Source organism: Euprymna scolopes, chromosome 22 (assembly GCF_053919585.1).
Source record: "Euprymna scolopes isolate OS-2025 chromosome 22, ASM5391958v1, whole genome shotgun sequence".
NCBI lineage: Eukaryota > Metazoa > Mollusca > Cephalopoda > Sepiida > Sepiolidae > Euprymna > Euprymna scolopes.
Genome location: NC_136503.1, coordinates 111746294 through 111773720, shown reverse-complemented (window position 1 = coordinate 111773720; position 27427 = coordinate 111746294). Strand labels below are relative to the sequence as shown.

At 34.4% G+C, this 27427-nt stretch overlaps 2 protein-coding genes and 1 long non-coding RNA gene across 9 annotated transcripts in view; 2 read left to right on the top strand and 1 right to left on the bottom strand.

The window, feature by feature from the left end:
* LOC145243649 (dehydrogenase/reductase SDR family member 1-like) overlaps positions 1 to 13335 on the top strand; it is a 69538-nt gene extending 56203 nt beyond the window's left edge. Inside the window, exons 9-10 of the mRNA XM_080106695.1 lie at positions 1715 to 1795; positions 8199 to 13335. Of these exons, the coding sequence (XP_079962821.1) occupies positions 1715 to 1795; positions 8199 to 8338 (221 nt within the window). The 3' untranslated portion in view covers positions 8339 to 13335. The remainder of the gene's footprint in view (positions 1 to 1714; positions 1796 to 8198) is intronic.
* LOC145243652 (uncharacterized) lies at positions 1620 to 26025 on the bottom strand. Its single transcript, XR_013862921.1, has 2 exons — positions 25769 to 26025; positions 1620 to 1802 (listed from the first exon to the last, which is right to left on the bottom strand). It is a non-coding gene; the product is annotated as an uncharacterized LOC145243652 (long non-coding RNA).
* LOC145243648 (cyclin-D-binding Myb-like transcription factor 1) overlaps positions 24903 to 27427 on the top strand; it is a 90229-nt gene continuing 87704 nt past the window's right edge. For all 7 annotated transcript variants that reach the window (XR_013862920.1, XM_080106692.1, XM_080106694.1 and 4 more), the window contains exon 1: positions 24903 to 25062. The gene's annotated coding sequence lies outside the window, so the exon portion shown is untranslated. The remainder of the gene's footprint in view (positions 25063 to 27427) is intronic.

Genomic DNA, 27427 nt, shown 5'->3' with positions numbered 1-27427 from the left:
TCGAAATTTGATGTACAGGGTACTGAGATTTGGGAAAATCGATGTGATAGGTTTTTGGCCAGAAATTTGGCTGTTAAGAGGTCAAAGTTAAGCGATTTGACCATTGAGAACTCTACCAAACTCCTCCAATAATTTTCGGTCTAAACACTTGAAATTTTAGATATAGGTTCCTTGGACATGGATCTAACTTAATAACTTGATTTGAGCCAAAAACAATAAATTTTAAGGGGTCATAATAGGGGTCAAAGTTTAAAAAATTGACCGCTCTTTTTTCCTTTTTTTTTTTTTGCTCAACATACACCTCCAAACATCCGGGCAACGCCGGGCTGAAATGCTAGTATATATATATATATATATATACTCAAAACATTAACTTAGTCTATTACAGTTGTTTCCACTGACAGAGAAAATCCCTGTCTGTTTCGTCGGATGGTGAAAGTTCTGTGAAAACAATTGTAATGGATTAACATATTCAGCTCTACTAACGATTGAGCCCTTTTATCCCACTTTTTATCACTTATACCTCTAAGTGTATATAATAGGTTGGTGCAAAAATAATGCTGATTTTTTACATGAAGTTGAACGTCAAAAACATAATTTTTTACCAACCTAATATATATATATATATATATATATAATTTATTATCGTTTTATCTGTTTTAGTTACACATGTTTCTGCTACCAGATCGTATTTGCGATCCAGCAACTTCGTCAGACTTAAACAGAAGTGGTTATTATGATTTGGAAAGACAATATTAGAAGACGATGAAAAAATATATATATAATAATACAACATGAATGTAAAAATATGTTTTGAAGCCATCTAACGCAAAGAAATAAAATAATAATATTAAATAATTTTTCTTTGCGTTTGCTTGGCTTCAAAACGTATTTTTACATACGTGCTCTATTTTGATTTTCTATTTAATAATGCCTTTAATACAGGAAACCAACCAATAATATATATATATATATATTAGCAGGGAGACCCGTCGTTGTTAGGGATTAAATGAGGATCAATGAATGTTTCCCATTTTTAGTGTTATCGAGATTGGTGAAATCGCCCATTCATCTATTAGATCAATTGAAGTTAGGAACTCACCAAGAGCTTCACATGCCTCCCCACAATGACTTAGTTCACAAGTCATTGTAGTCTATATTGCACTGTAGAGAATCTACTGTTGATTTCATGAAATTATTTTTGTATAATTTTTTTTGTATCAATTTTTTTAATCAATTTTTTGTATTAACTTTTTGTATGAATTTTTTTAATCAATGTTTTGAATAAGTTTTTTTTAATCAATTTTTCATATCAATTTTTTAAAAATCGATTTCTTCAATTTATTTTCTTTTTCAATCAATTTTTATTTGCGTCACTTTTTTCGTATCAATTTCTTTTAGTCATTTTTTAGTCAAATTTTTTTTTTACATTAATTTCTTTTTCAATCAATGTTTTTGTGTCAATTTTTTATATCAATTTGTGTTTTAATCAATTTTTTTAGTAAATGTAACACACAATAATAATAAAACCACATGGCCGCCAATGATTAAAACTTGGAGTTATATTTAAAAAAATTTTTAAAGTAAATCATAATTTTATTTAAAGACAGGAAAGACAATTTAACACCAATCAATTTTATTCCAAAATGGTTGAGATATTCAAACGCCCCTATGGTACAATTGAATCAATATTTACATCTTTATTTTCTCTCAGACCGTGCAATTTTGAAGAGATCTGGACGCGTGTTATTTACTGCTGATCTTGGAGACGATTTTGGATTCACGGACATTGATGGTAAGTGCTGAAATACAAATAAAATATCTTTAGCAGAATGCTAAAAAAAAAATGCAAATTTAACATGGAAAACTATGGTAAAAATAATTATCAGCTACCACTAGTGATAATGCATCACTATGGTAAAAGAATAGAGCTCTCTGGGCAGCTGAATTCTATCATTATTGTTGCCATAATCATTATTATTATTAGTAGTAGTAGTCGGGTTATAATTAGCGTTTTAATAATTATTATTACTCACACTATTGCAAAAACATTTAAATTTCTTAGATCATATTTGCATATTATATTTCTTAAATTCACATTATATTAAATTTCTTATATTTAAATTTCCTACTGACATTATTGCAAAAACATATTTACATTTCTGTTGACAAAAATACATAAAATATAGACTAAATGGAGAGACAATTATTCACAGTGAAACTACTAAACACATTAATCATTGCAATCATGGTGTAAACATGCAAGGCACTGAACACAAGCCTACAAAGGAGGATCCAAGCAGTAGAAATGAGATGCCTCAGAAGACAGGGATCATTTCAGCAACAATGAAATCCACAGAATGGTCACGCCACAATTATGTCACTATGAAAACTTACTTACCAGTAAAGGAAGAAACTCAGATGGTATGGACACCTAACATGCTCAGAAGGATTTGTAAAGACCATCTTGCAAGGAAAACTCCAGAAAAAGAGAAGACAGGGCAGACAGTCGGCTAACAACATGCTTGATTGAACAGGAGAAAGCTTTGATGTTACCCAGGCGTTCACCGACCACCACACCAAGTGGAACCAACTGGTCCACCGTTCATCCACTATGCTCTGCCCCTATGACCCTGATAGGTTACAGGACCAGTAACAGCATATAATATAATTTAATAATCCATAACAGTTCACATTTATCAAATTTCTTATAAACTACTTAGAAAACCTTATTTGTTTTCCAGATTATTGTTGTCCATTGTCCGTTGACTGGCATCATGAATAAAATCTTTACAAAAAAATTGCATTTTAGAAATTTCTCAAAGAACTGCATTATGGGATTTTTTTTTTTTTTTTTAGTATATTTTAATTTTATGTTGGAGAACTGAACAGTTGGAGAAACCAAAAAATTCAGCATTTTATAACAACAACATTTTGTCAACATTTCTATATGGAAGTGAAATTTGGCATCTCATCCAAGAAAAAAAATTAGTTGCATTTGATTCCGAATTCCTTAGAAAGAATCTATATTATAATATATATTATATATATATATTAGCTCACAGTATAAATGCTGGAGTCCCTCAGGGGTCCATCCTGGGCCCAACTCTTTTCCTGATCTACATTAATGATCTTCCAAATCACATCCTTACATCATTCGTAGACATTTTTGCTGATGACACTACCATCTATGGTAGCACATCTAAGACAGTAAACGACCAAGTTCTCTCCGATTCTCTCTCCTCTGATCTTGATCATGTTGTACAATGGAGAAAGGAGTGGCTGGTTGCTTTTAATGCATCTAAAACCAAGCTTCTATCTTTACATCATCAACGTTCTGATCCCCATCTGCCATCAATTAAAATGAATGCCCCTCGTCTTGGGGAGGCCTCAAGTTTTGACAGGCTTCTGGGCTTGACCTTTACTCCTGATCTTAAATGGAATACGTACATCAAATCTGTTGCCAAGGCCGCTGGAAAAATGGTAGGATCCTTCTATCGATCCAGTAGATATCTCACTGCTGATGCAATTCTCTATCTATATAAGAGCCAGATACGTCCAAGGATGGAGTACTGTTGCCACATATGGGCAGGAGCTGCTAGAAAAAACTTGTCCTGCCTTGATAGGGTTCAAAATAGACTTCGTGGCCTGTTGGGAGATGTCCTTTTCTCTTCGCTGCAATCTCTGTCACAGAAGAGATGTTGCGAGTTTGTCTCTGCTTTATCGTTATTTTCATGGAAAGTGTTCAACTGACCTTCAATCTATGGTCCCCCCTCGCCAAACTTTCACAAGAAACACTAGACTAGCTGAAAACATTATCAATAATTTTCCCCACTCTTTATCTGTACCTAAACCTAAACATAGATTCCATGATCAAAGCTTCTTTCTTAGAACTGCACGCCTGTGGAATTGTCTTCCGTTTTCCTGCTTTCCAGCTTTCTATAATATGGTTGTCTTCAAGTCGAACGTGAACAAATTTCTGATGAGCCGTTCCACTTAAGTTAACAAATTTACCGAACTTCCATTACTATTGATTACTATATTGTCCTTTTGACTACTCTACACTCTTTAACCCTTATCCTTGAGTGGCCTATCGGCCTTGATAAGTGGTGACGTTTATGTAAAAAAAAAAAAAAATGAACTAAATGGAACGATCGAATTACCAATTAACAAGTCAGAGACTGCACTAGCCAAATAGGTAGTATCGTCAATAATCTGCAAACAATGTCTAAGCTGACAAGGACATAACCTAAGATTGGCCTGAGAGAGAATTACCAACCAAGTGCTCCAATGAAACTCTGATGGAAAAAGAAGAAGAGGAAAATCAAAACTGAAATGGAAGCAGACAATCAGCAGATAATTTGATTGAATCGGGAAGAAGCTGCAGGGACTCTGCAGATCTGGCTTCAGATCAACAATAATGGTATACGTTGACTGCCTCATGCATTGCAGGATGCATATTTTCCCAAGTCTAAGTATAACCAGAACACTTACTACCCTTTGATCCCAGTCTGAAGTTGTTTTTGTGCATTACAAATGTTAAATGTTTATTTTTTGTATAAATGTTTTTGTGTATTTCATGTAAAATATTACTTTTAAATAAAACAAACAAACAAAAACATATATTTAAAAACATTCCCATAATGCGTCATTTGCTAAACAAGAAATGTTCATCTGGAAAATCTAATTTCATATAATTACATTTTTCATTTTATCATATGATTTTACTTATCATTCTATCCTATATATTAAGACTATTAATGCTTATCTGTGATACTTTGTTAAAAAAAAGAGTATATAAATAAATTACCTCCCTTGTCTCTTAAAATAGATTCTATCCTCTTGTTTTTTTTTTTTTTTTTTTTTACACAGTGATCACCACTTATCAAGGCCCGGAAGCCACTCAGGGATAAGGGTTATTGCAAGTACATTACGTTAGTGTGGAGATTTGATGAAGTGTTTACTTAAAGGGGCGGTTCATTAGGAATTTGTTACCGTTGGACTTGAAGACATCCAAGTTGTAGTCCAGTGGGAAGCAGGCAGACGGTACAGAGTTCCACAGGCGTGCAGTTCTAAGAAAGAAGCTTTGTTCATGGAATCCGCGTTTTGATTTAGGCACCAGAGATATAGAGTGGGGGAAATTTTTCACAGTGGATTCAGCTAGATAGGTGTTTTTCGTGAAAGATTGGCTAGGAGGGATCAGAGATTGGAGTTCAGACGAGCACCTGCCATGGAAATAACGATAAAACAAGGATAGGCTCGCAACATCTCTTCTGTGGGAGAGAGGTTGCAGGGTAGAGAAAAGGGTATCCCCACTAAGCCACAAAGTCTATTTTGTACTTTGTCAAGGCAGGATAGGCTGTTTTTAGCAGCTCCTGCCCAGATATGGCAGCAGTATTCCATCCTTGGACATACTTGGCTTTTATATAGATAGAGAATTGCATCAGTAGTGAAATATCTTCTGGAGCGGTAGAAGGATCCCACCATCTTTCCAGCGACCTTGGCAACAGACTTGATGTACGTGTTCCATTTCAGATCAGGAGTAAAGGTCAAACCCAGAAGCTTGTCAAAATACGGGGCCTCACTCAGACGAGAGCTATCCATCAAAATTGATGCCAGATGGGGATCAGAGCATTGATGATGTAAGGATAGGAGTTTGGTTTTAGATGCATTAAAGGAAACCAGCCACATCTTCCCCCACTGAACCACGCGCTCGAGATCAGAGGAGAGAACTTTGTCATTTACAGCCTTTGATGTGTCTTTCCGTAGATAGTCATGTCATCAGCATAGATGTCAACGAATGATTTTAGTATGTGTTTAGGGAGGTCATTGATGTAGATCAGGAAGAGAGTTGGGCCCAGGATTGACCCCTGAGGGACTCCAGCATTTATATTGCAGGCTTCCGATTTTTGTCCATCTACCGCAACTCTTATGAGCCTATCGGAGAGAAATGATTTAATGATTGAGAAAACATTTCCAGTTATACCGTAGCTGGAAATCTTGTGAAGTAGACCCTTATGCCATACCTTGTCAAAGGCCTTTGATATGTCAAGAGCAATTGCCCTAGAAAGGAAGCCTTTGTCAAGAGATTCACTAATCCTATGGGATATAACCATCAGCACATCTGCTGTAGATCTAGCAGAACGGAAACCATATTGTGTGTCACTAAGGTAATTCCTGCTGAGGTGGTTGACTATTTCTCTATTTAATATGGATTCCAGCAACTTATTCATAACACACAGGAGACTTATTGGTCTGTACTGAGAGGGAGATGACTTATCACCTGAATTCTTAAATACAGGGCAAACTGATGAGGTCTTCCAAGGAGTCGGAAAGCACTCCTCCTTAAGGCAGCACTTAAATAGTTTCATAAGTATGGGAGCAAGTTCTGGTTGAAGCTTTTTTAACACTATAATTGGGATGCCATCAGGGCCAGTTGCTTTACTGGAATCTAGGTTCTTGATTAGCTTGGCAACCTCATGCACGGATATTTGTATGTTATCTAGCTTGTTCTGTGTTATAGGAGGAAATATGGGGAGTTGATGGCCTTCGTCGCATAGGGTAGAATTAGCTGCAAAGTTCTTTGCAAATAGTTTGGCCTTGTCTGACGCTGACGAGATGACCTCTGGTCCATTGATAATGGTTGGGATAGAACGCACACTTCTGTTCAGGATCCTATTTGTTATTTGCCAAAACTGGTGGGGACCAAGCCGCTGATCAGCTACCTTGGATTTAACAGACTGGGCATATAGCTCTCTTGCATTTTTTATTACTCTTTTACAGTGGTTGCTGGCAGTCCTGAAAGCAGCTTTAGTCTCAGTGCATCTATTACGTTGGTAGCTATGGAAAAAGTGATTTCTGTGCGCGATAGCAGCAGCACATTCTGGGGAGAACCATGGCTGGCTGTTAAGTTTTTGTTGGAATTTTTTAGATGGTGTGAATCGGTCTATGCCTACAATTAACCATTCGGTCAGATCTGATACTATAGAGGACACTTCCTTTTTAAACATGGAGTGCAGAGGTAAATCAGATATGAATGTACGGAAGCTATCCCAGTCAGCCATAGAGTATCGGGGTATGTCTGGTTTTGGATGTTGTCATACTTTAACAGATGTACAAGAATTTGGTCTTCTAGTTAAGTCTCTCACACACGTTGGTTGCCAGACATTTTGTATTATAATTCAGTACTCATGCCATATGACGATCCTGTTACGAGCGATTTATGGAAAATGCCGGAAGGTGCTGTAGCGCTTTACACTAATACAAAAAATTAAAAAGAAAAAACTTGTTTGTTATTGTTGATTTATCATATATTCACAATCTAAATATTTACCTTGATTTGAACAAAAAAAAAATCATAAAAATAAAGAGAAAAAAATATATAAAAAAATTTGTTTATAATCAGTTGTTTTTTATTAAAAAAATTAATATTTATTCAAAAACTTACCTTACAATGAATGTTTTTTGCTTCTTGATTAGAATTTTAATTTTCTAAAAGTTTCATAAAAATTGTCCAATTATTATTCAAGAATATTGTTTTCATTTTTTTCTATTAATTTTTCATTAAAATTGTTTCCATTTTTTCAATTATTTTTCATCAAATTATCTTTGTACTGATAGATATAATAAATTTTTCATTGAAAAAAATTTACACATTTGCACCCTCCCAAAAAAACATGAAAGTTTCCTTCTGCATCTTCCGTAAACCACCCAAACAATTCCAATAATAGCACAACCCTTTTCCTGTATAACGACATATAATTCAATATGTGTCATTAATAGGGCTAGGACAACAGTATATTCTTTTCATTGTTTTGACTCTTCAGTATATATCCGACACAGTTAGACACAATTAATCAACCGACAACCACATCACTCTATATAAAAACATATGAGATATCAATGGATATATACCTGATAATAAAAACAAGGAAAAGAATATGCTGTTGTCATAGGCCTAGTCATTAATTCCTGCCTTGTGTGTCTTCTTTATTGTTTCTATTTCAATTACACTTTAGAAGCAAATAATACGTTATTCACATAATAAAATGGAATTCCAATCTCTTTCATCGATTACAAACCATATCTGATGTAATATTTCCTTTCATACACCACTACATTTTTATGTTTAATCATCTATTGCTGCAATAAGTACAATGCAAATATGTTATAATTCATTATTATGTTGTATCTTTCAGGCAAAAGACCTTGGTCCCCTCGTTCTGTGAAATATTTGGCACATAATTATCTGGGGATCCCTAAGTGGATAGCTGATTGGATTCCCAATTTTTGTAAAGTGCCCGGATGGGTATTTTATTTGATGAGAAAGAAGTTTTAATCAAGCAACTGATCCACAAATTGTAGGTTATCGTATGAAAAAAAAAACAACTTCTCTGATTTGGAACAGATCTGACTCAAGACAGTAGATCTTGCACACTTACACATAAAGAACATCAAACATTATAAAAATTTAAAAAGGCTTAACTTAATCAAATATATATATAGTATCGTGATGCACTGAAAAGAAATCAGTAAAGAGTGCTCAATCACTAAGAGCTAAAGATAAAGAGCTACAGATTATTTATTTAAAAACTATATGTTACATATTTCAGAGACGTGCCATGGTTTCATTGATCTTGATTGACCTTTTACTATTTAAAAGGCCATTGAAATTCATTCAAATCATCACTGACTCACAAAACGAAAGCACATTAAAGAATGTAGTTAAAAACGAATTCAAATAGATTTTTAATGGCCTTTTAAGTGGTAAAAGGTCAAGCCACCTCAATGAAACCATGGTACATATCTGCAATATGTAACATAGTTTTTAAATAATCTTATATATATATATATATATGTGTGTGTTTTTTACAGACATAATATTGACACAAACCATGAAAACCACAGATCAAAAGGCCTAGACTCGAGTTTCACCATCTTTTGGACTCTTCAGTGGGATACATTCAAATTTGACTTATCTTGGGTTTGAGTGTGTCCTATTGAAGAACTCAAAGAATGATAAAACTCGATAAAGTGTTATGTTTAATCTATTCCTTTCACCTGGCAGCGTAAAGGGGATGCTGAATGTAAACAAGATCCTAAACCTTGGAAATTTGAAAAAATTGGGATCTGATAATTAATTTTCATAATTTTGATAATTTTAATCAGATGTTCTCCTTTCTAAGAAAATATTTTTGATTAAGGATGTACAGAAATATTAATTGTTTTTTTTTTGTTTTTTTTTTATTTTTATTTTTTTTTTTACAATTCTTGCCTTGTTAATTACAACTTAACTAGTATTACTTATTAATGTTTTCTATCTTGGAATTCTGGAAGATTTATTTTTTTTAATTCAAAACCTTTTTTTTTTTTTCAAAATTTTAAAAGAAAAAATCAATCTATTTATGGTCCTCAAATTCATCAACAGGAATTATATGCAAATATTTTTCATATTTCATAATTATGAATTCTACTGTAACATTTTATACATTAAACAACAGTTTGTACACCCTTGTTTACTGAAAGGCATAGGGTGTGCATGCACATGTTTGTTTTTGCTTGTGAATTATCAAGAAAACAAAGTCTTTTTACATACATGCACGGTTGCTGATCTTCATTCTCCAATTATTGCTTTTACATGCATGAGCTGTGATTCCATCCCGATTGTTGATCTACTCATGCATTGAAACATAATGAAGCCTTTCAAAGGTTTTATTAGAGAGAGATTTTTCATGGGAGGAGAGATCAATATCTAATTCTAATTACTTAACTTGTTTTTCTTACTTAAACTAAGTGAAAGTTGGCACAAAATGTTGCCCGTGAATCAGCCATCTTAAAACTGCTGATTCACGGGCAGCGCTTTGCGCCAACTTTCACTTAGATTCTCTCGACATTGTCAGACACTTGTCACCTGTCTTGTTAACCTGAATAGAAACTCTACCTTGAACACGTGACACCATCTCTGTCATATCATTTTGACACCTGCATTTCTAGTGCATTTTATCTAGTGACCTAACATTTGACCTCACCGCTTCAATCATGTCAACTGCAGGTGTGTCTATTTCTGTTTGTCACCAGGTTATCTTAACATATACTTAATGTAACCCTTGTCAAAATTCATACTAGTTAACATAATCCCTGCTTACTGGCATAGGGTTCCAATGTGTAACACTACTTAAAAAATAAATCTGAAAAAAAAATAAATTTGAGAGAAATATAAATACCAATTTTGGAAGAGTTAAAATTTTTAGCATAGAGATCGCTCTATTCTAAAATTAATAATTTAATTTTTCTGAGGATTTATTTGTAAAAAAAAAATTTTCATAACCATAATGCATCACTCAATGTAAAATAACTATCTTTAAAATATTGTGAAAAAAATACAAAAACAAGTGTCAGCTTTTTTTGTTTTTTTTTGTGTCCAAAACATTACATTTAATAGTTTTATGCATTAATAAGATGTTTTGAAAAAGTATTGCGTAGCAATTTTTAGGATTCTGCTAAAGTTAATATTGAAACCGTTAATACTGACACGCACCGAGTTCTCGTAAATGAAAAGTTACTTTTAAATTCATCACAAGTATGATGGAATTTGATAAGAAAGAAAGTGTTGTTTTACTTTTATTTTTCTGAAGATATTGAGAAATAGGAAATATAATGTTAAGATTATGGGAGGCATGGAGAATTTTGCTGAGACCTACCTGAACAATATATTAGTATTTTCAAAGAACTCTTAGGAGCACTTCGCTCACTTACAGAAGGTGTTTGATAGACTACGTCTTTGCAATCATAATATGTTCGATCTTTTCAGGCCGCTGATCTAGGATCTGAGCCTTTAACTCTTTAGGCACAAATAGCCTTGCACTCACTTTGTCATCTTTTTCAGAGAGGTAACAGAATACTCTTTCATGTATTATGAATTTGGAAGTGTTTCCTACCTCTGCACTGGTTCTAAGAGCAGCCATCTTGCAGTCTTCAATTGGTTGGGGATTCTGAACAATAGCTCTGCACAAGTGTTATCCTTACCTGCCACTAAGTCTATATTATTACTGGTATAATTTTCTCTTTTTAGTGAAAGTTAATCAGCAAGGGAGATAATAAGAACATTATAGAAAGAAAGGGAGATAATAAGAATATTATAGAAAAAAAGGGAGATAATAAGAATATTATAGAAAGAAAGGGAGATAATAAGAATATTATAGGAAGCAAGGGAGATAATAAGTAACATTATAATAACAAATATACAATTAATCTTCTTAATCTTCTAACTTAATGAAACAGGGTAATGTGCATGGAGAGACATTGAAGTAACATTTGTGTACATTACTCATGTCAATTAGTAAGTTAAGAAATAAATAATTAACTAAGGGAACATTAGCCTCTCTCCCTCCTGAGTCAATTCTCTCCATATAAAACCTTGAAGAAAACCGAAAAAAGTCAGAACAATAAAACATTAGGGCAAAAAGATTTTAATATTTCTACAAGAAAAAATTTGATAGACACAAAAACAAAACAAAAGAAAGAATCATTGTTAATAAAATAATTATTTAAATTAGTGCATTGTAATTATGCATATTATATAATTGTAAGTTTTTATTTTGGCATATAACTTTTTGAGGACCAATATCATATTTAGATCTAATCTCTTATTAACAGAACCGTTTGTTAAAAATGAAAAATAGAAAATTTTAGATTGAAAAATAATCGGTTGAAACTTAGCCAATCAGAGTATCCAGTTCATGATGAAACACATTGTTATTGGACCAATAGAAACTTAACCTTTATGATGTAATGTTTGAACCAATCAGAATGTTCTGTTTATTATACTATTGTCACTTAACCAACAAAGTCGTTTGAGTCTTTCAACCAATCCAAAATTTCCTGTTTGTCAGTTTATCACTTGGGCCAATCATAATTTTCTGTTTATTTCTGTGCATCTCAAAAAATCTGTCTTTGCGATATATTTTGATTTTTTTTTGTTCTTGCTTGTTTTTATTTGTTTTTGTTTTTTAATAGTTTTTCTTTTTATTTTCAAATACAAACTATTTTACGAAACATATCTTTCTTAAATAATAATAGTAATACCTATAAGTTCTCTAATCACCACCCCCATCCCAAGCCTCCCATTGCCACATCACTACTCCCCCCCCTAAAAAAAAGAGTGAAACCAAATAACAAAATAGAGTCAAGGAGGAAGGAAAGACCGAGGAATTGACCAGGCCTCCGCCAGATAAGTGTGAAGAGAACTGGGACCTTGAGGAGGCTTATTGCCACTAAAATTCCAGTGAAGACCAATAGCCGCTGCCAATGAAAAATCAATGGTAAACAGCTGGTGCGATAACGCAAATTTATTTGCAAATGTTATCGAAAGAGGTGGAGAGTAATGGAAACCTGGGGAGACTTGTTGTGACTTAGCTTCCAGGGAACACCACAGGCTCTTGTCACGGAGAGATCTTTAATGACCTTTGTGAAAGCTCCTTGTGAGCTAATAATACTAATATCTGTGGCTGCCATTGTTTACATCTTGCCATCCAAAATTAAACTTGTTTCTGTGCATGCACATTCGCACAGACATCCACCTGAATTAATAAATCCAATTATATTTTGGATCAATCAGAGGATTTTCTGAAGTATATAATACACATGTATATAATGAAATAACATTTAAAAAAACACTGTAAGGCGGGGAAAATACCGTAGCCAGTGGCCGGAAAACATCGTATTTCACATTGGAACTTGAAAAATCCATATCCTAGGGCCACCGTATCTCAAGGTTCTACTGTATATTCATTCATATCCAATTTGAAAAAAAAAAAACGAACGAAACAAAAAATTCTACTACAAATGAAAACAATTATGATTTAGGATATATCAATAGATTAAAAGATAAAAACAAAAACCTTGCATATAGAACTAATAAGGAATTAATATTTCCTAAAAATACATAAGGAAAATCAAAAAGCAAAGACAGATAAAAAATAGTATATTTTATTAGTATACGATTAGTAATTAGTAATTTTAAACAATAATTTTGATTAGTATTTTTAATTTGTATTTTTTTATAAATTTCCAAATTTAATCTTCCATATTCTTTCCTACTATTTCGGCATTACGTTTTGATTTTAATTTTGGAATTCATTTTTGTGTAGGGAAGAAAGTTTACATAAAAAAAAGATTTTTTTATAAATTATCAAAATTAAAATATTTTCTGTTTCATTGTTTATTTCTTCTAAAAAAAAAATGAAAGATTAAACTATCAAATCAAAAGAAAAAAAAAATGAAAATTGTGAATTTTAATAAAAATCAGACTCAAATTTAAAAAAAAAATAGCAAACTGCCTTTGTTTTGATTTTTTTATAAAAAAAAAAAGAAAGAAATATATGCTTTGTTTGTATTTTTTACTGATTGTTTTTTTTTGGGGGGGGGGGAAGGAGGTCTATTTTATTTGTTTGCATTTACAACTGTTGACCAAGGGAAATGTATATTAGTCATGTGTACGCAGTATGATGATGTATGAAAATGAAACCTGGCCAGTGAGGGTTGAGGATATGTGTTGCATGAAGAGAAATGATATGAGAATGATACGATGGATGTTTAGTGTGAGTCAAAAGGCAGGTTTAGTTCTGATGACGTCAGAAGAAGATCAAATCTGGACATCATAGTGAAATGTGTGCAGAAGTGTGGACTTTGATAGTATGGTCACGTTGAAAGAATGGACGAGCGTTCTTGGGTTAGTGGATGTAGAACAGTTGAGGTAGCAGGTTCAGTTAAAAATGGAAAGCAAAGGAAAACACGGGAGGAAATGATAAGAAAGGACCTAAGAGAGAGAATGAAAAATAAAGACCTGTCTAGTCTGGAGTAAATTTTCGAAAAGCCTTCCAATGCATATCAGCACATAAAATGGACGTTAAACTGATGATGATGATGATGATAATTTATTTATTTATTTATTTATTTATTTAAGCCTTCCAATGCATGCCAGCATGTAAAACGGATATACCATATATTACGACCATGTAATCCCTACAGCTATCTACCTTGAAAATGCTACTGTCAAACCTGACCTAGTTATATGGAATAAGTCACAGAGAGAGGCAACCTTGGCTGAAGTGAGTGTCCTTAATGATGGAGGTCTGAACAGAGCTGAAAGGGAGAAACAGACCAAATATCAAGGTCTCATGTATGATATGAAAAGAAACTGGAATCTTAGGCAGATATCAATCATACCAGTTATTATAGGTATTGGAGGGCTTATGAAGAACCTGAAGTCCTACCTAACTAATATTCCTGGGGAACCACGTGCAAAAGAGATCCAGCCAATTGCGCTTAAGGAAACAGTGAGAATACTAAAAAGTGCTCTCGGTTGGTTCCAATAAATAACAGGGGAATGTTGGTAGCTGGTTTTGCTGCCCCGTATCCAGCGTTACAATCTTCAAAGGAAGAAAAAAAAAAATGTAAAACTGATGATGATTCGTTTTTTTTTTTAAATGATGAAGTTTATTTTTATTTTGGAAATGATTCTTCTTTATCTCTATGTCTATAAAAAGGGAGAATGTGTGTGTGTGTGTGTGTGTGTGACAATTCTCAACCTACGTAACGTAACATGCGGCTGCAGCCGAGATTGAACTCACTATACGAGTTTGTAGTGTAATTCAAATCTTGTCCATAGCTGAATACTTGATGCTTCGCCAGGGGCTATCAAGGGTGTTTTTTATCGTGACGCCATCACTAGATGGGTTGCCTACCACAGCTTAAGAGAGGCCCGTCTACCCTTGAGAGAAGAATAGACTGTGCCAGTTTCCCAAGCTGGTATTTTACCTCGCGGTACATACAGCACCTCACCTTCCCAAATGGTCACCCATCTGGCACCGGCCAGACTCAAGTTTGCTTAATTTCAGTGATCTGGCAAAAATCAGTGTGTCAATGTGATTGTATATATACTCAACGAATTTTTGATTTACAGACTTGAAATTTGGTATATAGGGTATTCAGACATGTGGAAAAGTTTTTAATCAGTTTTCATCCAGAAAAAAGGGCTTCTAAGGGTTCAAAATTGAAAAATCAGTTCGTGGGAGTCATCAGATTTTTCTCTGTTTGTTAACTGTTTCATGAACGCACATGCGTGAATTGTTCACATGACAGATTGCTTATGTTAAGAATAAGTAGGTTTGAAAACACTTTTTAAGCTCGTGGCAAGCTGGCCTAATGGTAATCGTACTCGACTTACTTTCTTTAGGTTTTGGTTTCGATCTCAGCTCGAGTATTTTTCGTTTACTTACAAAAAGTGAACTGTTTAAAAAAAAAAAAAACATAATACTCGTATGCACCTGTCTCAGTTTCTTTCCATACTTTTTTTTTTTACTATATTGGATACAATATAACAATCAGGAGGAGATTGGCTCTAATAATAATAAATGCGAAATTTGCATAAATTAAACATCATATCTATGCATATTTTATGACTGGACTACGCATGCCAGGTAGCCTGGTAGTTAATTATTACACGATGTCCAAAAAGTCACTGAAAGGTTTTGAGCTTAAATAGATTCTCTATTTTTGAGGATATCTTTCTCTAATTTAAATACAATCTGACTAAGCCATTGGGAAATTTTTTCTAAGTAAAAGACAAAATTCAAACAATATTTATTTATAAAAAAATAATGTTTTTTAAATGTTGCCCATTTTCAGCTTTGCATATTATCTCTTACTATGGCAATGTCAAATGGCCACCACGTTCCCCAGACTTGACTAGCCCCGGCTTTTTCTTGTGGGGATACCTTAAAGAACGAGTCTATGTTAACAACCCCCAAACTCTGCAAGAATTGAAGGAAAACATCAGAACGAAATAAGGGAGTTAAATCGCAATCCAGAGATTTGGCAATCTATCACTATTAATGTTATGAAAAAAAGCACAAATATGCAAAGCTGCAAATGGGCAACATTTAAAAGACATTATTTTTCATAAATAAAGATTATTTGAATTTTGTATTTTTTTTAAATTTCATATTGTCAGTTAGATTGTGTTAAAATTACAGAAAGATATCAAAAATAAAGAATCTATTTGAGTTCAAAGCCCTTCAGTGACTTTTTGGACACCTTGTATTATTTCGAGTTGAAAATCAGATTTTATTTAATTATTTTATTTATATTACAAGAACTCATAGTAGTGATCAACTTACTAAAGGATACTTTTTCTCCTGAAAAGAACAGTGTTTATCCTTGGGTGGACGAATGAGATGCCAGTGTCCAGTTATGAAAGAAAGACGTCAGCTGTTATGTTTTGTTGATGGGTTGGTTGAGTCGGCATCTTGACAGGCACGAGAAGTTCAACAATCAGGTGAAGTCATTAGAACATTAGTGGAGGTAGAGTCAAGATAAATGAGACATTAACATTGTTAGAGACGCTAGTAGCAGCTGGATGTAGTATTCGGGAACAGCGACTGGACAAAAAAGGGCACTATTTTTTTCAATTTCTTATTTTTTTTTTTGTTTTAGCTGTGGATGGGGCTTTAATTTATAAATTAAAAAAAAAAAAAAATTATTAAGTAAGTGGATTTGCCCTTTTTTACACCCAAAATTGTGAACAAAAAACAAAAACAAAAACAAACTAGTAAGATCATTCAAGTTTAAATCTTATAAAAAAAAGTCCTAATATGAGGTTATGGACTGGGAGAAAAGGGAGGACACAGTCCTAATCCATTCCCATTAAATACTCTCTCTCTCTCTCTCTCTCTTTTAAAAAATTTTTTTTGCAATTTCTTATCATTCATCTGCTATCTCCTACATTCCAAACGAGAGATCTTTTTATTAGATTCTAATCGTCCCTTTAAGTGCAATTTTTTTGTATCTCTCTTACACTTGGTTCATCAAGTATATTTGCTAGGTAGTTCCTGAAATTCTTTCTCATGAATCTGGTTGCTCCTGTAATTACTGGAATGATGGAGATCTTCCCAAAATTCCAGTTTCTTTTCATATCGTACATAAGGCCTTTGTATTTCATTATCTTTTCCCTCTCAACTCTATTTAATACAACATCATTCGGGACACTTAACTTCTACTAAGATTATTTCTTTTTCTTTCACTATGTCAGGTTTAATAGCTTCATTTTCTAGTTATGTTGCTGTGGTCATAGTGGATGGTGTATGACTTATTTTCAACTATTCTTTCTGCCACCAAGTCTATGCTTATTACTGGTGTATTTTTCTTTTGTTATTGAAAGTTAATCAGCAAGGGAGATAATAAGAACATTTTAGGAAGCAAGGGAGATAATAAGAACAAAGACTTTTTTCAACTTTTTACAGATCCTCCAATGGAGATATTTACACACTCCATTGTGTCGCATCGTATAGTAGCCATTTGCCAGCAGAACTTTACAGCTGGATGCCAAGTGGCTCACACTCTCTACTTCTGTGTGGCAGAACCTGCACTTGTTATTGCTGAGACCACTCTGATAGGCAATCAGTCCTGGAACCTGTTGTAAACACCATAGATCTGTCCGCAAAGTGCATATACTTGTGGTTAAGGACTGCTTATCAATCGTGAATTCCCATGTAACCTCTTCTATGAACACGCAACTTTGGCTAAATACAACAACTGCTACAGTGTCTGCACTCAACGTCTGAGTGATATGAGTGTCAAGTATGCAAGAAGGAATTTGATTGTGTGATAAAGTTGGTAGAGTATCATTATCGGAAGCAGGTTCAGAATAACCAGGACTTCAACATTGACAGAGGTGCTAGTAGTTGGGAACATCTGTATGAGTAGCTGATCAAAAAGCACTCTTCATGGTCAGACTTGTGGGCTGGTAAAACCTGCCCAAACTACAAGTAGCGTCCTGTTGCCAGACACAAAAATAAATTCAGCCAATAATTTAATATGGTCCCAGAACAGGAAATTCCAGCATTCTCTTTTAATAATAACTAGTGGTGGGTGGAGAGAGGTGGTATAGTAAGGATATTGAGCCCCCCACCCCCGAAAAAAAAAATTAGATGCAGTAGGCAGCCTGGTTGGAGAGAGATGTGAAAAAACAAAACAAAATAAAATCATAAAAATGTAAATCAAAAAGAAACAGAGAAAGTATGTGAAAACTAGTTTAAGCGAACTCGGTCTAAAGTGGAAATAATTCAGTTTTAAAAAAGTAGAATTTGTTTTAAAATGAAAAAATATCACATTACGTACGCCTCGAAATAAGAAAAATGTTATGGCAAATAAAAAGCCTTTAACCCTGTTTAAATGTTAAAACTTTCAAAAAGAAACCCTGTTTCAAAAAAAATAAAAGACCACCATTATGTGTACTCGAATGTGAAAACTGAAGCTAACAATGCAACCTTGTTATCCACCGCCCCACGAAACTGTCAGTGAAATAACATTGTTTTTTTTTTTTTTATTTAAACCAATTCAAGAAAGAATGCCTGACCTCCATGTGTAGTTTCCAAAGTCGTTTAAAAAGGAACAATTTTTTTCCGGCCCTCCTTTGTTTTAAACATGTATTTCTATACAAAATAATTGACCGTTTTTTTCTAATTCTCACATATTATTCAAGCGAGGCATTGCTCTTTATGATGGTACAGGTCTCGACCCAGTCTGATGCGCCTGAGAAAAATTTTTGGGAGACATACAAACACACATACACACATTTTTATATATAGAGACTAGCGTGAGTGCCCAACGTTGCCTGGGTTTGTAGGTGTGTGTTGAGCAAAAAAAAAAAGTTGTAGTAGGCAGGTAGGCTCGAAGCCGAAGCCTTGACGTGCAGGTGGAAAAGAAAGTGATAAAACACGTAATATCTTACCACTCAGCCACAACCGGACAGGAACTGAAAAGCGTTTTAATTTAATGATTAAAAAGTTGACATGCAGAAAGTGAAAATGAATGAGTTCACGCAGGAGAAATGAAATCACGCACTTAAGTTTAGCTGAAAGCCAGTTCTTTCTGCCGTCGTAGGAAGAGCTCTGGCAGTGTCTTAATGAATAGCAATTGTCTGATATGAAGGGTTATTCCTCATAATGATCAAAGCTGATTGCCTTCAACACCTGCTGGCCATGAAGGCTAGCGAGTAGATTTTTTTGTTTTTAATCAATTTCACTTTTATATGAAAAAGCCAAAGAAACATGTGGAGAATAAAAAATAGCACGAAAATGTAAAAGTCGCTCAAATAAAAGATAGACGCAACCTCCTTTCGTAAATCCTAGATATTATAATCTAGGGAGTATTTAAAGAGTTGTAAGAATTAGTGACCCCCCCCCTTCGATCCCCCCCCCCGAAAAAAGCCTTTGCCGGACATACAAAAAATGTGCACACACACACACACACACACACACATTTTCACTTCATTATTATAGATTATCTTTGACCCAAATTACTTCGTTTCTCTAATTATTGGGAGCTGTCCCCTTAAATTTACAACAATGTTAATTTTATTCTTTATGCATTGGTGGCCATATTTACTAAGGATCACGATCATGATTGAAAAAAATTTGAATTGTTTAAAATTAATAGATGTGTGAGAGATGACTGTAGCTCAGTAGTTACCAGCATGGACTGACATCCAGTTTGTTTGACATGTTGGATAGTGTGTATGTGTGTGTGTGTGTGTGAAGGGGTTATATCTTATCTGTATATTCATGTACATATATATGCGTGTATATAGACCTCAGTTATTTTATATGCGAGTATCACCTAGTGGATTGTATAGTGTGTGTCTTTTAGTTATGCAACAGTTCTAAAATGAAATGATTGACGTGGACGTATCGAAACAGCTATAAACAAAATAGTTCATTTCAACAGTTGTAGACAAACACAACACATACCTGGTTTATATATAAAACATTTATTCTCTCAATTCCGGCCGGCATCTTCAGAGATGACAATGTCTTCACATCTTGGCTGTCTCAGAAGATGCTGCTTCCTGTGTCATAAGATACCAACTCCTCTTTGAGTTGTCCATTTTCTCCGGCGTTCAGCTAACGATTGATTAAAATCTACTCAAATCTACATATCATCACGTCATCATCACGTGTCCGAAACCCCAACGCTGACATAAGCCTAAATCTAGTTATTTCATTTACATAAACTAAAATTCCTCCAGAACTTTGTTTACCTTTATTTTCCAAATATTTAACTCACAGAAATACTTTCACTTAGGTTGTTTGCAACTTTGATGTGGTTCTTCCATTAAAGACAAAATATCTTTTTCAAAAGAATTCTAATTAGAAATATATCGTAGAAACGAATGCCAACAATAAAATCATCTGATTCATACAGAATGAATGAATGAGGTGGATGAGATGAATTTCTTTTGTGTTTCTCTTACATAGGAAACCCAGCTTTCATTGCTTTACACCCTACCTCCACTACCCCACCCTCAAAAAAAGAAAATCACTTTAGTCATTATGAAAATAGAGTGTATTGGACCCGTAGCCATTCCCTCACACCAATCATTGAAGGTGCCTCAGAAAGCTGATAAGTCACCTTCCCAAGGCGGAGGAGGAGGAGGAGGTAATGCCTGGAAAGATGACTTCTACAAACGAGCATCATTTCTATATACAGGGGGGGGGCGCATAAGTCACTCCAAGTCGTGTCTACTCCCAGCCGACCTTTCCGCCATCTGGCCGGGTCGGGGTCGATTGACTGGCATGTTTGGTATTCCTTGACTATCGCTTTCACTGCACTTGTGAAAACCAACGGATTGGTCAACTGCACAAAATAACATGCCCCGCTCACTCCGGGATACCCACTATTGTGGTGTATCTCCCTGATTTTGTCTGCTGCCTCAATATAGGCAGCACATAGAAATAGTACTGGCTCAGTTTCCTTCTTCATTGCATCACACCATCTGTGTGGCACCAGAGTTAGTATTTTTTTTTTTTTTACAAGGTGGTCACCACTTATCAAAGCCCGGAAGCCACTCAGGGATAAGGGTTATTGTAAGTACAGTACAGTACGTTAGAGTGGATATTTTAGAGTGTCTACTTAAGGGGGCGGTTATTCAGGAATTTGTTTACATTGGACTTGAAGACATCCAAGTTGTAGTCAGGAGGGAAGCAGGCAGACAGAACAGAGTTCCACAGGCGTGCAGTTCTAAGAAAGAAGCTTTGTTCATGGAATCTAGGTTTTGATTTAGGCATAGATAAAGAGTAGGGAAAGTTTTTGACAGTGGATTCAGCTAGACGGGTGTTTTTTTGTAAAAGATTGGCGAGGGGGGACCAGAGATTGGAGTTCAGACGAGCACCTGCCATGAAAATAACGATAAAACAAGGACAGGCTTGCAACGTCTCTTCTGTGGGAGAGTGGTTGTAGGGAAGAGAAAAGGGCATCCCCTACCAAGCCATGAAGTCTATTTTGTACTCTGTCAAGGCAGGATAGACTGTTTTTAGCAGCTCCTGCCCAGATGTAGCAGCAGTATTCCATCCTTGGACGTACTTGGCTTTTATATAGATAGAGAATTGCATCAGTAGTGAGATATCTTCTGGAGCGGTAGAAGGATCCTACCATCTTTCCAGCGACCTTGGCAACAGACTTGATGTACGTGTTCCATTTCAGATCAGGAGTGAAGGTCAAACCCAGAGAGCCATCCATTTCAATTGATGCCAGATGGGGATCAGAGCGTTGATGATGTAAAGATAGGAGTTTGGTTTTAGATGCATTAAAGGTAACCAGCCACCTCTTTCCCCACTGAACCACTCGTTCGAGATCAGAGGAGAGAGAATCAGAGAGAACTTTGTCATTTACAGCCTTTGATGTGTTGCCATAGATGGTCGTGTCATCAGCATAGATGTCAACGAATGATTTAAGTATGTGTTTAGGGAGATCATTGATGTAGATCAGGAAGAGAGTTGGGCCCAGGATGGACCCTTGAGGGACTCCAGCATTAATACTGAAGGCCTCTGATTTTTGTCCATCAACCACTACTCTTATGAACCTATCAGAGAGAAATGATTTAATGATAGAGAGAATATTTCCAGTTCAGCAAGGTTGCTATTTGTAGTGACCAGTACCGCATCCAGACAGGTTGTACTCTGTTACCAACTTTCTTACGGTCTTCAACCTCCATCTGATCAGCATCTCAGTGACTGGTTTTGCCTGTCAGTATGTGTCCGTATGTCTGATATCCAGTGGTACACGCATTTTTCTCCCAAAATACCAGCCCATTTAACTGCAAGCTATTTCGGCTGGTATTTTAGCAGGAAAAAAAAAAAAGAAACAAAAGAAACACAAATAGAATTTGTCATGTATTTCCACCTCATAACTTTCTCTCTTAACTTCCATCATGTTTCTCCTCCCTCACCTCTGCCAACAGGCGTTTTATTAAAAAAAAATGACTACACTTCATTTTCATATGTGTGCAGTGGGCAGTGTGATCTTGTGCGATTCTACGAGACCACATGTTATAAATCTACAGCCGCCATCTTTAATCTCTCTCTCTCAGGTCCCACCTGAAGTTAAGTTGTATAGCCACACAAGGCACACACATGTGGGCGCTTGCTTCTTTGATTATTACATTCAACTCTATAGTTTTACACTTGGTGGTGACATGTTTTGGAGAATTGTTTATACAACCCAAGAGTTAGACTTTTTGAAAATTGTCATTTTAGAACTGGAGGAGCATTTAGCATTGAAATCTGACTGTGTATGAATCACAAGAAATATAAGGTCTATATGATGTGAAGTGATCTTAAAAGATCAGAGGTCAAAATGTAATTTGCATATGAGAGGTATTGCTGTGATTAGAAGGATAAATTGTAAAGGAGAAAGTTTAGTGTTTGGCAGCGAGGAGAACACATCGAAGTTAAAATACTGAGTTAATAACATGAATGTTGTGATAACAGATTAGCTGATACAAATTACTAAACAAAGATTTTGTCCAATGAAGAGTATCACATTCACAGCTCAACAGCTTAAACATACTTAATTATAACATTTTCTTTAATAATTACTACCAAATGAAATTTTATGTGACATAATTAAAAAAAACAAACAAAAAAACTAAAACTTAAAGAAGGCAATAACAATTTTGAAGCTCAAACTGCTACTTATTTGTAACTTTCAGATATATATATATATATATACAGTGGGTAGCAAAAGTATTTCGTACATTGCTTTTTTTTCATATTTCTCAAGAAATATCAAGTTAATTTGAATAAAATTTACAATCAATCTTTGAACAGATATTATCTATTTAAAAATGAAATGGAAATGAAAAAATACTGAGTTGACAAATATTTATTAACAAAAAATCAAATTACTCATATGCAAAAATGTTTAACACACTATCAAATTTCATTCTTAAACAGTCATTCCATCTTGCTACAATATTTCAACCAATTAGAAGGAACCCCAGGGTTCCAGCTCCTTACAGGTCAGTTGATAAAAACTCTCAGACACTGCGCAAGTTTTCTCTTTCATTACTGTTTTAAATTGGTTAAAACAAAGAAATTGACTAATGATATGTGCCAGGAAATTATAGCAAGGCATAAAGATAGAAAAGGGTACAGGAAAATAGCTTCAGAATTAAATTTGGTGGTGAGTACAGCCAGGGCTGTCATGAGAAATTGGATAACAATGGATAGTAATACTAAAAATCATTTAAAAAGTGGTCGGACGCATAAATTAAATGATGTTACTGCTTGTTACATTGCTCATAACGTGAAGAAAGAACCATTTCTGATTCGTTCAGAAATTCAAAAGGATTTGCCGAAAGCAGGTATTGAAGTAAGCAAGGACACAATCAAGAGATCACTGAATCATACAGGCCTATATACTGGATCACCAAGAAATACTCTATTGTTGAGTCCTAGGCAAGTGAAAGATCGTTTGAAATTTGTTTATAAATATCAATGTGAATCTGATGACTTCTAGAACAAAGTTATTTCGTCAGATAAAACTAAAAATGAGCTTTTTGGAAGAAACATGTGCCCTTGTGTATGGAGGAAAAAGGGCACAGAATTTAAACCATCTAACGCCATTCCTACTGTAAAATTTGGAAGTGGAAGTGTGATGATTTGTGGCTGCTTTTCTACAAATGAAGTTGGAGAAATTGCAAACATAGAAAGGAAAATGAATCCAGCAAAATACACAAAGATTTTGTCAATGCATCTGTTTAAGAGTGCTGCAGATTTAGGATTAGGTCATGGTTTTTATCTTCCAGCAAGATTATGGTCCCAAGCACAAGGCTAGAATAACTTTGAAATGGTTTAAGGATAATGGGATTAGTTTTCTATAGTAACCTAGCCAGTCATCTGACCTAAATCTCATCGAAAATCTGTGGAAAACTTTGAAGTTAAGGGTGCATGCAAGAGATCCCAAGAATATCAAGGAATTGAAGAAAGTTTGCTACGAAGAATGGCTGAAACTGCCAGCAAGTGCTTGTAAGAAACTAGTAGGCAGTTATGGAAAGCATTTGGAGGTTCTAAGTTAGAACATGATATGCAAGTAGTAAATGTATTAAATACATATGGGTAATTTGATTTTTCATTAATAAATATTTGGAAATTAAATATATATTCATTTCCGTTTTATTTTTAAATAGATAATATCTGTTCAAAGATTGATTGTAAATTTCATTCAAATTAACTTGATATTTTTTAAGAAATACGAAAAAAAAACCAATGTATAAAATACTTTTGCTATCCACTTATTTGTAAAATAGTAAAGAAAAAGTACAACTTTAAAACAGCGTACCCAATATTTGAAGACCAAACTGTTTAAAAACTTAATTATAAATTTTTTTCTTTAAATATCAAATCATCATTTTTTGTAAAATAATCAGGAAAAACAAATTTATAGTCAAATTAAAAAAAAAAAAAGTTTTGAAGACCAAACTCAAAAGTTAGCCGCTAAAATCCAATCTTGAATGCTGTTAAACTCGCCATAATAATCTCCCTTTCTACCATCCTTCCTAGAGTAATCTCCCTTGACGCCCCTCCCATAGTGCGCATGCCCCTCTCCTCCCGCAACCTCGACAAAACAGGAGAAGACGACGGATATTTTTTTTTTTCTCCATCCTGGTCTCCCGTCATCCTGGCTCTTAGCGAAACACCCGTACGAAAATATCATCACAACAAGGTTGGTCTACACGTGTTTGATGCCTCGGCGGCCACACATGTTTACCTTTGATCCACCATTTGTGTATTTTAACAAACGTCTTCGGGGAAAATTCTTTAATTTCGCTGAACGTTCGTTATAACTTATTCTATAACAAAAACAAGATGGCGCTTATATAACTAAAAACGGATAGAGAGGCGCCCGTTCGTTCACTAAAAGAAAAAAATTGTGTGTGTGTGTGTTAATATATAAACATTTATATATTTTTCACGTCATTTTTTTTCTTTTTTTGGGGGGTGGGGTTCTTATGTAGATCGGTGATCATCTTCTTAAACCAACCCATTTCAGATGAAAACATTATGTACTTACGTGTCATGTTGAAATTACATTAAAAAAATTATGAAAAGTATTACGTTACAAAAATAATTACAAAAAAAAAAAAAGAATTCATCGCGTTTTTTCTTCTTTTTTTTTAATATGGGAGAGTTGTGCGACCTATTCAGTATGATAAACTGACTTATTTCCCTTACGGTTCCGCCATTTTTAAACACAAAATGTTAGAATGTATTTGTGAATGATTTTTTTTTTTTTTTATTGTGTATGTGTTAAAAATATATCTAGCAGATCTACAGGATTATTTTTTGGAATTTATACTAATTTCGACTAAATACTAAATGTTTTAAACCGAAATGCGTTGGTTTAAAACACCAATAATTTGTACACGCACCTTTTGGTTAAAATCAAGGGTCAATGTTGTCTCACCGAAGACTTACTTGCAAAGGGTGTTTATTCCCGGAATAAACACCCTTTGCACGTATTCCGAAAGCCGTTTTTAACATGGGGAGGTTGGGGGTAATACCCATAAAAAGCAACTCTTTACAGGTAAGTCTTCAGTGGGACAATCGGGTCACATTGACCAAATCAAGTTCTTTCTGTGTTTGTTTACATGTACGCCAGCGCCAGCTGATATTGGTTATCCTGACGCGCTCCGCACTTCTTTATTTACATTGGAAGTGACGTCACACAAATCTTATAATACGGATGGCTACAATTGTAAAAATAATTTTTATTTTTATTTCATTTTGAGCTCCTTTTTTCTCCCGTTTGTTTTTGTTTTCTACAATTAATAAACCAGTTTACAAGTAAATTCAATCTTGGAAAACTACTCGTTTGCCGTAATTTTAAACGTTATTTTCATTTTCAGCGACCCCGACAACCTTTAAGAGTGGTAATTTTAAACGAATTTGAGGGTGGAGTAATTCTTCATATTTACCTTTTTTTTTTTAATTGAATTGTTAGGTGAAAGTACAATACACCCTCCCTTCCCATGTTAAATAATAGGTTTCTAAATAATAGCGTTAAAAAATAGCTCGGGTCGTAAAGTGCAGGGACTACCTATAAAACGTAACGCCGGATCGGAAAAAGAGCTCAAAATGAAACTGAAATAAATTCTCCGCTCAAAATAAGAAATGGGAGAAAAAAAAAAAAAAGTTAAATTCTCCGCTGTGTTAGTAATTAAAAACTAAAACAAATTCTCAAAATGAAAAGAAATGTTAGATTCTCCGCTCAAATACCCATATAACAAATGGGAGAGAAAAAAAAAAATTAAATTCGCTAAAACAAATTATTTTTTACTTGTAAACTGGTTTATTAATTGTAGAAAACAAAAACAAACGGGAGAAAAAAAGGAGCTCAAAATGAAAGAAAAATAAAACAAATTATTTTTACAATTGCAGCCATCCGTATTATAAGATTTGTGTGACGTCACTTCCAATGTAAATAAAGAAGTGCGGAGCGTCAGGATAACCCTGATATTTGTTCATGGCGATGAATTCCCTGGAAAAGTCACTTTTAACTAATGTTTATTCACTTTTAAAATATGCAAACAAACTTGACTTTTTTTCCAGAATATTTTAAAAACGAATAAACATTAATCGGAAGTGACTTTTTTCGAGGGCATTTATCTCCAAGCACAAATATCAGCTGACGTAAATGTAAACAAACACAGACGGAACTTAAATTTAACTGCACACACGTAGAGGTTTTGATACTTATGTACCTATTTACTATGCCTCCCCACGGGACAGAGTTAGACACCAGGGTCGTTTTTTAACGTGGAGAAAAGGTACAAAAATAAAAATTGTCTCAGTCGTGAAGGATTTCTCCTCCACTGAAAGAGAACAAGAAATAGAAGTGCACTGCAGCACTGCAGCATCTGAAGAACAGATACTACACTTTGATCTTGACCAAAAGGCCAAGGAAGATCAAAGTTTTTGTTGACAATGGCCGGCAGTGCCGAACGAAAACTTTGTGAACAGACGCGGAAAAAAAAAAAATCAGTTTTTTTTTTGTTTTTTTTAATGGATAATGTTCTTATTTACTTGCC